Source organism: Dasypus novemcinctus, chromosome 9 (assembly GCF_030445035.2).
Source record: "Dasypus novemcinctus isolate mDasNov1 chromosome 9, mDasNov1.1.hap2, whole genome shotgun sequence".
Taxonomy (NCBI): domain Eukaryota; kingdom Metazoa; phylum Chordata; class Mammalia; order Cingulata; family Dasypodidae; genus Dasypus; species Dasypus novemcinctus.
In genome coordinates, this window is record NC_080681.1 from 52,636,716 (window position 1) to 52,652,652 (window position 15,937).

The 15,937-nt window shown below is 37.9% G+C and overlaps 1 protein-coding gene across 1 annotated transcript in view; it reads right to left on the bottom strand.

The window, feature by feature from the left end:
- MSH4 (mutS homolog 4) overlaps positions 1–15,937 on the bottom strand; it is a 134,334-nt gene that overhangs the window by 51,496 nt on the left and 66,901 nt on the right. Inside the window, exon 8 of the mRNA XM_058303352.2 lies at positions 14,404–14,471. Within this exon, the coding sequence (XP_058159335.1) occupies positions 14,404–14,471 (68 nt within the window). The remainder of the gene's footprint in view (positions 1–14,403; positions 14,472–15,937) is intronic.

A 15,937-nucleotide genomic window follows, 5' to 3' on the forward strand; every position in this document is an offset into this window, starting at 1 on the left:
CTTATGGGATTCAGTGAAGGGAGGGCTAAGAAATTTACAGCCCTAAATGTTTACATTAAAAAGAAAAAAGCTAAAATCAAAGACCTAACTAACTGCACACTTGGAGGACCTAGAAAACACAGCAAACTAATCCCACAGCAAGCAGAAGGAAAGAAATAACAAAGATTAGGGCAGAAATAAATGAGATTGAGAACAAAAAACAACAGGGAATTAACAGAACAAAAGGTTGTGTTTTTCTTTAAAAAGGTTAATAAATTTGACAAACCCTTAACTAGACTGACAAAAAGCAAAGACTCACATAAATAAAATCAGAAATGAGAAGGGGGACATCGTTACTGACATCAAAGAAATAAAAAGGATCCTATGAACAACTGCATGCTCCAACAAATTAGACAAGTTAGATAAAATGGACAAATTCCTAGACACATATGAGGGGATTGTGGAAACATGGCCATCAAGTTAAGTAGACGGCTCAGCTCTCACTAAAACAATGGAGAAAAAGCCAAAGGTTGCCTTGGGGACTTACTTGCCTTTGGGTACAGCACACCAGGACACTGCTTCACAATGCCCAGGAAAGTGAGGGACAGAGAGATAAAGAAGCCAAAACAGCAAATAGTGAGTAAGTGAACTTCCCGATGCCTGGGAAGGGCTCCCTGCCACCACCCCCAAAATACTATGGATAAAACTCCCAGCAAATTACATCTAAGAGGATAGCAGACGTCTTCCTCCGTGGCACCTGCTTTGGATATGAACAGAACAGGAAGGTGCTCTGAGTCATCTAGGAGGGTACTGGAAAGACAAAGAAGCCAAATGAAAACCATGGGTTGCTGCCCTCAGGACAAATGGCCTAGCTGTGGAGCCCTGACTCCCTGTTCCAAAGGGTGTGCAGGTAGATTCCCTGGGAGGAAGAGGTATCTCAGAGGGTAGAGAGTGGTTTCTTCACAGTGAGTTTGGCCAGCTGAGCCTTCCCTGAATATTGGAAGGGACCCCAACTCAACAAGGAGAGGGGAAGGGGATTTCCTCAGGCAGGCCATCACACCCAGCCCCCCAGGTAAAGAGAGGAATTTAATTAGAGAGAAGGCAGGGCTAGGTACCTAATCAGTGGGACTCTGGCAAGCTGCAAGGGAAAGGGGGCGGATAGCCTTCTGAAAGGCTAACTAACCTAAGGAGACAGGATAGTTCAGTGAAAGGATTCCTGCCTTATATATACAAGGTCCCTGGTTTGATTCCCAACTCTTCTTAGAGTAGTGATCCACCAAGTTATCAGGCATCAACCTGAAACTTTATGACAGGGAACACATACATATTTTTTTTTTAAGATTTATTTTTTATTTATTTCTCTCCCCTTCCCCCCAACATCCCACCCTGCTATCTGCTCTCTGTCTATTTGCTGTGTGTTCTTCTGTGTACGCTTGTATTCTTGTCACCAGCACTGGGAAACTGCGTCTCTGTTGTGTCATCTTGCTGCATTAGCTCTCCATGTGTGTGGCGCCACTCCTGGGCAGGCTGCACTTTTTTTGCATGGGGCGGCTCTCCTTACAGGGCCCACTCCTTGTGTGGGGGGCTCCCCTATGTGGGGGACACCCCATGTGGCATGGCACTTCTTGCGTGCATCAGCACTGTGTATGGGCCAGCTCCACACAGGTCAGAAGGCCCTGGGTTTGAATCCTGGACCTCCTATGTGGTAGGTGGACACTCTATCAGCTGAGCCAAATCCACTTCCCTATAGACATTCTCTTTAACTAGCTTTTCTTGGATCTCTTATTTTAAAAACAACAACAACAAAGATTCATTTTTAAAATTTTTCCACATTTACTAAAACCTGGTTCAAAACCACAGAGGGCAGGCACCAGGGTGAGAGGACCCTTAGGGGTCTAAGAGGGAAGGCTGTTTTTTTGGTGTTTATTTTTGTTTTTATGTTTTTTTCTCTTTCTCCTTTTTATAAATGAGATGCTGCTGTATTGCTTCTTGTTTGTTGTGTTTCCCCTTCATTTTCCTGTTTGTTTTTGTTTTTTTCAACCTATGCTATTTCTTTTCTCTCCTTCATCTTTCTATCTTCTGTTTTCTTTTGTTGTCCTTTCATTGTATCTCTTTTTTTTTTTTAATTTTTTTAAATTTGTTTTTATTTATTTATTTCTCTCCCCTTTCCCCCCAAGCCCCAGTTGTCTGTTCTCTGTATCTATTTGCTGTGTGTTCTTTGTCCGCTTCTGTTGTTGTCAGCGGCACGGGAATCTGTGTTTCTTTTTGTTGCGTGATCTTGTTATGTCAGCTCTCCGTGTGTGTGGCACCATTCCTGGGCAGGCTGCACTTTCTTTCGCGCTGGGCGGCTCTCCTTACGGGGCGCACTCCTTGCGTATGGGGCTTCCCTACGCGGGGGACACCCCTGCGTGGCAGGGCACTCCTTGCGCGCATCAGCACTGCTCATGTGCCAGCTCCACACGGGTCAAGGAGGCCCGGGGTTTGAACCACGGACCTCCCATGTGGTAGACGGACGCCCTAACCACTGGGCCAAGTCCGTTTCCCTTTTTTTTTTTTTATTGTATCTCTTTTTGTTTGGTCTTCAATTTTTCTTATTTTTACATCTTTCGCCCTTTATCTCTGATTTCTTTCATTTTTTGTTTTTTCTTTCTTTATTCTTTTCCTTCTCATTATTCTGTCTTTGAATTCATTCTATATACATATTTCTCTATTTTGTTTTTCATTTCATTCTTTCTATCCCACTTTTAAAATCTTATTCCTCTGTACTTCTTACTCATGTTAATTATTCATTTTCCTAGGTCTTGTATGGTTTCACTCCAACTTTTTACTATTATTATTACCATAGTAATAATATTCTTCTTTTCCTCTTTCTATTTCTTTCCTTTTCTTTGGTCCTAATTTTTTTTCAAGGGAACATAGACAACAGCAAGAAAAAAGAATAAGAGGAAGTAGTATGAAAGTGAAAACTAATCATGCACACAAAAACAAAATAAAACCCTAAAGTAGAGAGAGAAGCTAATCAACTGAATAAACCCATCAAGAAAAACAAATGCCTACACACTAACAAAAAATTACAACCCATACTAAGAAACAAGAAATCAAAGCCCTTTCCAACAAACAAACTAAAAACCAGGAGGAAATGCAGAACATGGAACAACTAATCAGAGATGTCCAAACAAATATCATGAATCAACTTAATGAAGAGAAAGAAGAGATTAAGGATATTAAGATGACACTGGGGGAAGCAGACTTGGTCCAGTGGTTAGGGCGTCCATCTACCACATGGGAGGTCCGTTGTTCAAAGCCCGGGCCTTCTTGACCCATGTGCAGTGCTGATGCACGCAAGGAGTGCTGTGCCACGCAGGGGTGTCCCCGCATAGGGGAGCCCCACATGCAAGAAGTGTGCCCTGTTAGGAGAGCCGCCCAGCGTGAAAGAAAGTGCAGCCTGCCTAAGAATGGCACCGCCCACACAGAGAGCTGACACAACAAGATGACGCAACAAAAAGAAACACAGATTCCCATGCTGCTGACAACAACAGAAGCAGACAAAGATGATGCAGCAAATAGACACAGAGAACTGACAACCAGGAGGTGGGGAGGGGAGAGAAATAAATACATAAATAAAAAAAAAAAGAAAAAAGATGACACTGGGAGAACAGACTGAAGAAACTGTAAACATACATAAAAAGAAAACGGATATGATGGTGATGAATGGCACAGTCCAAGAAATCCAGAATACATTGGAAGCACATAAGAGCAGATTTTAACAAGCAGAGGAAAGAATCACTGGTGTGAAAGACAGTATATCTGATATCAAACAGATAATAGAACAGATAGATAAAAAGACAGAGGGAAGTAGATGTGGTTCAAATGATTGGGCTTACGCCTACAAAATGGGAGCACTTGGGTTTGATCCCTGGGGCCTACTGGTAAAAAAAAAAAAAAAAAAAAAAAGAAAAAATCTAGCAGGGATTTGAATGATGACATGAAACACATAAACACATACATTATCGGTATCCCAGAGGAAGAAGAGAAGGGCAAGGGGACAGAAGGTGTGTTAGAGGAAATAATGGCTGAAAACTTGCCAACCCACTGAAGGGAGATGGACGTAGATGTCTAAGAAGTGCAGCACATCCCGAACAGTATAAATCCTAACAGGTCTACTCCAAGACATATACTGGTCAAATTACTCAATGCTCAAGACAAAGAGAGAATACTGAAAGCAGTAAGAGAAAAAAGATCCACCACATACAAGGGAAGCTCCATAAAATTAAGTGATTTCCCTTCTGAAACCATGGAGACAAGAAGGCAGCGGTATGACATAGTTAAGGTGCTAAAAGAAAAAAAAAAACTCCCAGCCAAGAATTCTCTATCCAGCAAAGCTGGCATCCAAGAATGAGGGAAAGTTCAAAATATTCACAGATAAACAGAAATTAAGAGGTTTTCAATAAGAAACATGCCCTTCAAGAAATACTAAAGGGAGTTCTGCAGGTTGAAAGGAAAAAACAGGACAGAGAGAACTGGAGGAGAGTATAAGAACAACCAAAAAGATAAAAAGAGAAATAAAAACAACATATATAAACCCAAAGAAAATATGGCTAATATAAGTAATGCCTTGACAACAAAATCATTAAATGTTAATGGGTTAAAATCTCCAGTCAAGAGATGCAGACTGACAGAATAGATAGGAAATATGACCTATCTATATGCTGTCTACAAGAAATCCACTTAAGACACAGGGAAGCAAGGAAGCTGAAAGTGAATGGTTGGAAAACAATTTTACAAGCAAGCAATAACCAATAAAGGGTGGGAGTAGCTATATTAATACTGGACAAAATAGACTTTAAATGCAAAACTATTCTAAGAGACAAGGACACTATATATTAATAAGAGGAATAATCCATCAAGAAGAAAGAACAATCATAAACACTTAAATTACCTAACCAGGATGCCTCAAAATACATGAGATAAACATTGAAAAAACTAAATGGAGAAATAGATGCCTCTACAATTATAGTGGGAAACTTTAACACATCATTATGACCATTAGACAGAACATCTTGACAAAGAATCAATAAAGAAACAAAGACTTTGGATAATTCTTTAGAGGATATGGAACTAATAGACAAATACAGAACATTACACCCAAATACAGCAGGATATACAATTTTCTCAAGTGCACATGGCTCTTTCTCTAGGATAGACCACGTGCTAGGCCACAGAACAACCCCCAATGAATTTTAAAAATTGAAATTATACTAAATAATACTCTGACCACAATGGAATGAAGCTAGAAATCAGTAAGGGGCAGAAAACCAGATGAGGCACAAAGACATAGAAGTTAAACAGCATACTCTTACACAAAGAGTGGGTCAAGGGAGACTTTCAGGAAGATGGCAGACTAGAATGACTCTCTTCTCCAGAAAAATAGCTGGAAGACACACTGAAACAGCCTAGAAAAATATCTTCTGGGGTTTATGACACCAGGTGAAGGCTGGACACTGCCCAGAGGAGAGAGGGACAAAGGAGGGAAATCACGATGACACAACTGTGAGTTGAAACAAGCAGCAGTTCCTGCTGATACCATCCCCCACACTAAAGACACTTAAGAATTCTCAAGCCTCTGGGCATGCAACTACAGACAAAGGGGGCTCCAGGGATCTACTACCCCCAGAAAGGGGAGAGAGAAGGACATAGCCTAAGGCTGACTTAGCTTCTGACCCACAAATTTGATATGCTATATCCCAGGAGCCCTACCCGGCCAGATGGGACCACACACTGGTTTACCTTGGGAGCCGGGGAAGGACTGGAGAAATCTGACCCTCACAACCTTCCTCTTTTTCAGCTGGGACTAATTATTGAGGATGCCCCAGGAAAGGGATAAGAGAGGGACACAGCCTAAGGCTGACTCAGCTTTTGACTCACAAATTTGGTCTGCTGTGTCCCAGGAGCCCTTCCAGGCCAGGTGGGGCTGTGCCATTGTTTGCCTTGGAGCTGGCAAGGGGATAAAGATATATAACCCTCCCAACTGCCTCCTCTACTAATGGACTGACTGATTATTCAGGACTAAGAGGGGAGTGGAAATATTTCTGACCCTAGAAAAGGAAGGTGGCTGCCAGAGAAGTCTGGAGAACTATCTCAAAGAAAGTTTGAATTACAAGGCTCATAGCCTCCAGAGAGGAAGCTCTAACACATTGATCTAGTCTGTGTTGCAACAAATACACTCAGACCAGGCATTGAACTGAGAGCTGCCAAAGAGCGCCATCTGCTAGCAGACAAATGAAGTGCACGCAAGAAAATTAAAAATAAGTACTAAAGGTTTTTTCTGACTTCCATAACCTCCCTCCCCAAGGCCCTAGGAAGTGACTCTACAACCAATTACTGGGGCCAGTGCCCAGTTTTGAGCAACCAGCAGGACTATCCTAACAATCCAGGTCGAGCCAAGAATCAAAGAGCAGTGGTAACACACAGCCTCCTACCACTGAATCCTTATAAAAGAGAAAGAAATTGAGCATCTGAGTAAACTACATCTGAAACAGATGCCTAGATATCAGCAAAAAATTAAGAGACATACTAAAATAGAAGACATGGACCAAGAAAGGGAATATATCAAACTCCCAGGAAAGATGCAGAATTTGAGATAACTAATTAGTGAAATGCACACAAATTTCCAAAATCAAACTGAGTTGAAAGACAGTATATTCAAAGAGATAAATGGCATCAAGAAGATATTGAGCAAGCACAAAGAACTTGAAATCCTGAAGAGTAACAGAGCTTATGATGAATGACACAACAGGTGAGATCAAAAACACATTTGAAGCATACAGATATGCCTCAAAATGACAGAAAAAGAATAAGTGATACTGAAGATAGAACAGCTAAAATTGAAGAAAGAAAGGAACAGAAAAAGAAAAGAATGGAAAAAATTGAGCAGGGGCTCAGAGAGTAGAATGGCAATACAAAATGCAACAACATACATGTTATGGAATTTCCAGAAGGAGAAGCAAAGTGAAAGGGATAGACAGAGTATTTGAGGAAATTATAGCTGAAAATTTCCCAAGAAGCATACCATACCCCAATCAGAATAAATCCAAACTGACCTACTCCAAGACACATATTACTCAGAATGTCAAATGTCAAAGATAAAGAGAAAATTCTCAGAACAGCAAGGAAGAAGCAAACCATCACATACAAGGGATGTCCAGTAAGATTTAGCGCTGATTTCCCTTCAGAAACTGTGGAAGCAAGAAGACAGTAGTATGATAGAATTAGGATACTGAAAGAGAAAAACTGCCAGCTGAGAATTCTTTATCCAGCAAAACTGTCCTTCAAATATGAAGATGGATATAAAATATTCCCAAACAAACAGAAAGTAAGAGAGTTTGCAAAAAAGAATCCATCTTTGCAGGAAATATTAAAGGAAGCCTTAGAACCTGAAAGAAAAAGACAGGACAGACAGGCTTGGAGGAGTACAGAAGAAGAATAGCAGAAAGGATAACCAAAGAGTAAAAGGACAGACAAAAATATGACATATGAAAACCAAAGAATAAAATGGGAGGAGGTAAATAGTGCATTTACAGTAATATCACTGAATGTGAATGGATTAAACTCCCCAATCAAAAGATACAGGATGAAAGAATGGATAAAAAACAAAAGCCATCCATATGCTGCTTACAAGATGCTCACCTTAGACCCAGGGTTACAAACCAACTGAAAGTGGAAGGTTGGAAAGAGATACTCCATATGAATAGTAACCAGAAAAGACCAGGGGTAGCTATAATAATATATCAGACAGAAAAGACTTTAAATGCAAAAAAGTTATAAGAGATAGAGAAGGCCTTATATATTAATTAAAGGGACAATCCACCAGGAAGATATAACTGTTATAAATATCTATGAACCCAATCAGGGTATCCCAAAATATATGAGACAAACTCTAGGAAAACTGAAGGGAGAAACAGACATCTCTACAAAAATCCCTGGAGACTTCAACATCCCACTTACATCATTAGATAGAACAACTAGATAGAAGATCAACAAATAAACAGAGAACTTGAACAATATGATAAACAAGTTAGACCTAACAGACATATACAGAACACTGCATCCAAACTCAGCAGGTTATAATTTCTTTTCAAGTGTCCATGGCTCTTTTCCCAGGATAGACCAATATATTAGGGCACAATGCAGCTCTAAAGAAATATAAGGGAACTGGATTTGGCTCACCTGATAGAGTGTCTGCCTACCACATGGGAGGTCCAGGGTTTGAAAACCCAGGGCCTCCTGATCCATGTGGAGGTGGCCCATGTGCAGTACTGATGCGTGCAAGGAATGCCGTGCCACGCAGGGGTGTCCGCTGCAAGCCCCACGCACAAGAAGTGTGCCCCATAAGGAGAGCCGCCCCACACAAAAAAAGAGCAGGCTGCTCCGGAGTGGCGCCGCACACACACACAGAGCTGACACAGCAAGATGACGCAACAACAACAAAAGAGATGCAGTTTCCCAGCGCCACTGACAAGAATACAAGTGGACATAGAAGAACACACAGCGAAGGGACACAAGAGAGCAGACAAATGGAATGGGGGTGGTGGGAAGGGGAGAGAAAGAAAGTAAATCTTAAAAAAAAAAGTAGGAAAAAATATGTTTAAAAATTAAATAAATATAAAAAGATGGAAATTATACAAAGCACCTTGTCAGATAATGGAATGATAATGGAAATAATAATTGACAGGAAAAAAGGTAAATTTGCAAATGTGTGGAGGCTGAACAACACACTCCTAAATAATCAGTGGGTCAAAGAAGAAATTGCAAATGAAATCAGTAAATATATTGAGACAAAAGAAAATAAGAACACAATGTATCAAAACTTATGGAATAGAGCAAAAGCAGTCTTGAGAAGGAAATTTATAGCCCTAAATGCCTACATTAAAAAAGAAGAGCTTATTTAACTGAACAAACGGCATGATTCTGTACTTAGGAAATCTTGAAGTATTCATGACAAAGCTACTTGAGCTAATAAATGAGTTCAGCAAAGTGGCAGGATACAAGATCAATGCATAAAAATCAATAATGTTTTTGTATACTAGTACTGAACATCAGGAGAAATTCCATTTTCGATAGCAACAAGAAGATTCAGATACCTAGGAATTAATTTAACCAAAGAAGTACAGGACCTATATGCAGAAAACTACAAAACAACGCTAAAAGAAGTTTAAAAAGACCTAAACAAAATGGAAAAATTCTGTGTTTATGGATTAGAAAAATTAATATTGTGAAGATGTTAATCTTACCCCAAATGATTTATAGATTCAATGCAATACCAATCAAAATCCCAACAGCTTACTTTACAGAATTAGAAAACGCAATTACAAAATTCATTTGAAAGGGAAAGTGTACCCAAATAGCCAAAAGCATTCTAAAAAGAAATGTGATGTAGAAGGAATTTCACTGCCTGACCTTGAAATATATTACAAAGCTACAGTGGTCAAAACAGCAGAGTATTGGCATAAGATAGACATATTGATCAGTAGAACAGAATTGAAAACCCAGAAATAAACCCTCACCTATACAATCAACTGGTTTTTGACAAACCTACCAAGTTAATGTTAACAAGGCAGAACAGTCTCTTCAACAAATAGTGCTGGGACAACTGGATATCTATAACCAAAAGAAGGAAAGAGGACCCCTATCTCACTCCCTATATAAGAATCAACTCAAAATGGATCAAAGACCTAAATATAAAAGCCAGGACCATAAAATTACTAGAAGAAAATGTACAGAAACATCTTCAAGATCTTGTAGTAGGTGGTGGTTTCTTGGACCTTACACCTAAAGCACATGTAACAAAAGAAAAAATAGATAAATGGAACCTCCTCAAATTTAAACACTTTTGCACCTAACAGGACTTTGTCAAAAGGATGAAAAGGCAGCTGACTCAATGGGAGAAAATATTTGTAAATCAAATATCTGATAGAGGCTTAATATCCAGGATATATAAAAGAAACATTACAACTCAACAATCAAAAGACAAATGACCCAATTGAAAAATGGGCAAAAGACTTGAACAGACATTTGTCCAAAGAAGAAATACAAATGGCAAAAAAAAACCCACAAAAACACATGAAGAAATGCTCAACATCATTAACGATTAGGGAAATGCAAATTAAAACCATCATTTCACACCTATCAGAATGGCCACTATTAAAAAGACAGAGAACTGTAAGTGTTGGAGAGGATGTGGAGAGATAGGAATACTTATCCACTGTTGGTGGGAATGTGGAATGGTATAGCCACTGTGGAAGACGGTTTGGCAGTTCCCATCAAGTTAAATATAGACTTGCCACATGACACTGCAATATCTCTACTGGGTATATAACCAGAAGAACTGAGAGTAGTGACATGAACAGACATCTGCACACCAGTGTTCACAGCAACATTATTGATTATTGCCAAAGGCTGGAAACAACCCAGGTGTCCATCAACAGAAGAATGGATAAACGAACTGTGATCTATTCACACAATGGAACATTATGTACCTCCAAGAAGAAATGAAGTCGTAAAGCACATGACGACATGGATGAACCTGGAGGACATTATGTGAGCCAGACACAAAAGGACAAATACTGTATGACTGCGTTACTATGACCCAAATATTACGTAACATACTGTATGATTCAAAAAAAATTTATAGGTATCCAGCACATTTAATTGAGACATGTATGTTTTTATTCAACTGGGTTTTCTGTTTTTAATTGTTTATATATTCAATTGTTAAATGTACAAAATAAAGTTAAAAAAAAGAAGCAGAGGGAACAGGAAGGTCAGGAAAGACCAAGGAACTGTTCCAGACTCAAGCAGATGAACTAGATGTAACAACAAAATTCAACCCCTGGTCCTGAATAGGATTCCTTAGTTGTAAAGGCCATTATTGGGACAACTGGTGGAGTTCGAATGGGACTGTGAATTAGATGGCAGAAATGCATTGACAATTCATGACTTTGATGCTTATTTGCAGAAAATGCACACTAAAGTATTCATGAGTGATGGAGCATGGAATGGCAACTTAGTCTCAAATAATTCAGGAAAGAAGTTATTCGTGCCATTCTTGCAATGTTTCTGTAAATTTGAAATTATTTCAAAATAAAGCCCTCTACTTCCTTTTTTTAAAATAAGTAGGTTAAGGAGGAAATTACAAAAGAAATCAGTAACTACCTTGAAACAAATTAAAATGACAACACAATCTATCAAAACCTATGGGATGCAGCAAGAGCTGTACTGAAAGGGAAATGCATAGTCATAAATGCCCATATGAAAAAGAAGAGCTAAAATCAAAGACCTAACTACGTACCTGAAGAAATTAGAGAGAGAACAACAAACTAACCCCAAAGGAAGTAGAAAAAAGAAAATAATAAAGATTAGAGCAGAGCTAAATGAAATTGAAAATAAGAAAGCACTAGAAAAAATAAAACCAAAAGCTGCTTCTTCAAGATTAATAAAATTGAAAAACCCTTAGCTAAATTAACAAAGAAAAAAGGAAGAAGATGCAAATACATAAAATAAAAAACGAGGAAGAGGATATCACCATTGACTCTACAGAAATAAGGAGTATCATAAGAGGATACTTTGAAAAATTATATGCCAACAAGAAGGATAATTGAGAGGAAATGGACAAATTCCTAGAAACACACAAGCAGCCTAGATTGATGAAAGAAGAAACTGATGATCTCAACAGACTAATCACAAGCAAAGAGATAGAATCATTAATCAAAAACCTCCCAACTAAGAGGAGCCCAGGACCAGACACCTTCAGAGGGGAATTCTACCAAACATTCCGGAAAAAACTAACAACAAACTTGCTTAAACTCTTCTAAAAAATAAGAGTAGAAGGAACATTACCTAATTCATTCTATGATGCCAACATCACCCTAATACCAAATTCAAACAAAGATGCCACAAGAAAGAAAAATTACAGACCAATTCGTCTAATGAACCTAGATGCTGAAATCTTCACCGAAATACTTGCTTATCATATTCAACAACACAGCAAATAAATTACACACCATGACTAAGTGGATTTTATCCCAGGTATGTAAGTATGGTTCAACATAAGAAAATGAATCAATGTAATACACCATATAAGCAGATTAAAAGAAAAAAACCACATGATCATCTCTATAGATGCAGAAAAAGCAATTGACAAAATGCAGCATCCTTTCCTGATAAAAATGTTGCAAAATATAGGAATAGAGGGAAACTCCCTCAACATGATAAAGGGTATACATGAAAAAAACACAGCTAACATCACATATAACAGTGAAATTCTAAAAGCTTTCCTTCTAGGATCAGGAACAAGATAAGGATGCACACGTGTCACTGCTCTTACTTAACACTGTGTTATAAGTACTTGTTCCAGCACTTAAGCAAGATAAAAAAGTCATCCCAACTGGAAAGGAAGAAGTAAAAAGTTCACTATTTGTACATGACATGATCCTATACATAGAAACCCTGAATAATCTACAACAAAGCTTCTGGAGCTTATAAATGAGTTCAGTAAAGTGTCAGGTTATAAGATCAATGTGCAAAAATCAGCATTTCTGTACACCGATAATGAGCAATCTAAGGAGGAAATCAACAAAGAAAATCCCATTTACAATAGCAACTAAAAGATTCAAATACCGGGAGGTGGACTTGGCCCAATGGATAGGGCATCCGCCTACCACATGGGAGGTCTGCGGGCCTCCTTGATCTGTGTGCGGCTGGCCCATGGGCAGTGCTGATGCACGCAAGGAGTGCCGTGCCACACAGGGGTGTCCCCCACGTAGGGGAGCCCCATGTGCAAGGAGTGCGCCCCGTAAGGAGAGCCTCCCAGCATGAAAGAAAGTGCAGCCTGCCCAGGAATGGCGCCACACACATGGAGAGCTGACACAACAAGATGACGCAACAAAAAGAAACAGATTCTCGTGCTGCTGACAACAGAAGCAGACAAAGAAGACGCAGCAAATAGACACAGAGAACAGACAACGGGGGGGGGGGAGGGGAGAGAAATAAATAAATAAATCTTTTTAAAAAAATAAAAAGAAAAAACATTTCAGGTATCAGCTTACAGTATTTCCTTAAATCTAGCTTAGAGGACTTCTCTAAAATCTGACAGTCACACTGATTACTGAAGTGGGTTAGCTTATCACAGATATTCCTCAGAAAGCCAGATGGCCAAACTGATAGCCCTTTCTTAATTTAACCAGAAATGGCCTAATGCAAAAATGTATACTAGTTATTCCTATTACTTGTGACACTAAAATCTGAAGCTTTACGACCATATAAGTTATAGGCTGATGACGGAGACTATGCTCATGTATAATCTGACAATTCATGCTTTCCTTTGTTAAAATAGAAACAAAGTCTTTGCTTATGTACTAATTATTCAGTGTAGAGTGGCCATTTACTGTTCTACTATACTGCATTGCATTTTTCTCTGTATAATAGGTCATTCCTTAAGTTACTTTAAGATATTTCTACTTTAAATAATGCTTCAATATTTGTTCATTAATTTTAACACAGGTACCAGACTAATGAAAGATATTGTTAACGGGGGACAGTGGGGGAGGGGAAGGGAGTGGGGTATAGGGGAATCCCCTATATTTCTGATGGAATATTTATGTAATCTAAAGCTTCTTTAGATTTTTTAAATACTTAAAAATTTTAAAAATATATTTATACTTTGAAAATATTCAAAGCACTGGCACTTGAGAAACACATCATAATCATAGTATATTAATAATTGATCATTTGTAAGTCTCTGAAAGTCCTAATACATTTACTGGTTCCAAAAATACTGTTAAACAAATGCAAATTAAAGAAAGGTTAATGACACAGGCTAGCAACAGTATATCCAAAAGTAAAGTAAAGTAAACCCTCCATATATATTCATAAACAAAGTAATTTTAATACCAAAACTGTGAGTTAATACTAATTTAGCTAATTCACTATGGATTTTTTCATAATGCTTTACTATATGAACAGTATGAGAATACGGGATTGCATCTGTGCACCACAGAAAAGGGGCAACCCAACCAGTCCATACTTGAACTGGTCAAAATCCTATGGGAAAACTTCTTCAAGAAGTTGAAACTGAGCACCTGAGGTCAATGCCTAAATTAGTGAAAGGACAGAGAAACCAAACAGAAAAGCAGTTACTAAATTTGGGTTAAGGAAAATATACCAACTTCTAAACTTTCCAATAATGGTTTTTATTTTACTATCATGTATAAGATAGTATTTTGGGGAATAATATTCCTTTAAAAAGGCATAAAAATACTCCAGATATTAATAATGAAGCAGTTTTTCCAAAAAATTTGATATTTTTCAATTATTACATCACATTAAGACAAGTTACATCACATTAAGATAGCATATATAAAAACATACCGTGTCTTGCTTTGGAATTTGGACTAAAACAGAAAGAAGCTGCTCTGTATCAAGAAATCTTGATAAAACTGAAATAAACAAAAAAATGAGCATTTAAATTTTATGGCACAGTTGAAAATACAGACTATGTAAAACTTTATCTAAAAAATATATATAAAACATTTCTACCTGCAAATATTCCTTGTTTTATTTGTCTTGTTTTTCTATCTTAGCTGTACCAGGAATAAAGTGATACATTTGAATTGTCTTTTCTTAATTTTCATACATGTATGTTAGCCTCAAAATTTGATACTGGTGACTACTCCTTCCTTCTTAAAACTCTCCTTCTCTGGCTTTTGGCAGTAGCTTATTACAACTTTCTTCCCAACTTTTTGATCTCTACTTTTCTTCTACACTTAAAAAGATCAGATAAGCTTAATTCAAAACCTAATTCAACCAGTAACCATATAATCTTTCAGAAATTACCTAACTTCTGTGAACTTTAGTTTCTCTCATCTTTTAAATGTGGATTATAACATTACCTTGCAGGGTTGCTGTGAGGATTAAGTGAAATAATACTGTAAAGTACTTTCCATATACCAGTGCCAAAACTGCTCATTATTTTATTCAATTCATTTTCCAGTTTAAAGTGTTCTATGAAAGTAAATTTATAGATAACTAAAACCTATCCCTTTTAAATATCCCCAGGTCTTTTTTCTTACCTTAACCATTTAACATCGTATCTTTTAAGAATGCTTGTATGGGCTATGATGTGGACCACTGAACATGAGGTGCAGCGATGCCCAGAGATGTACTTACCAAATGCAATGGATGTGTCATGATGATGGGAGAGAGTGTTGCTGTGGGGGGAGTGGTGGGGTGGGGGCGGTGGGGTTGAATGGGACCTCATATTTTTTTAATGTAATATTTTTTAAAAATGAATAAAAAAAAGGAAAAAAAAAAAAAAGAATGCTCTACTTATATCCATTCCTAAACTACGACAAACTACAGTAACTATGTCTTAATGACCCATCGTTATTATCATTATAATGTGTGATCTTAAAAGTTTTGTGCAGATTTATTCATACTTTCACAAAGCAGCCCCAGATAGTTCTTTTAAAAAAAAAACAAACTTTTATAGTACTTCCTGTTCAAACTGCCTGTTATTTCTGTGTAGTTTTTAGTTTGACTGCCTCTGGCACACCATTCCTTTTCTACTTTGCTGCTTCTACAGTAGTTATCTTAAAACTATGCTTAAAAAACTAGAGTAAATAGACTGAGTAGATTGCTATTATACTGTTTATTATGTCCAATATGATATAATAGTAACTGTTCATCATGATATAATACTATTATGACATTTCACATGTCATACTAGTCAGACCCTTTAAGCCTTCACTTTACTGGCTTTTATCTTTCCAGTCTCTTCCTTCCTCCTTTCCCCAATACTACCTTTCACATTACAACCAGAAAGATGTTTCTAAAATAAAGATTTGATCATATTACTCTCTTGATTCAGAATCTTTAGCTTTCTTTTCTTTCAGGAAAAAAATTC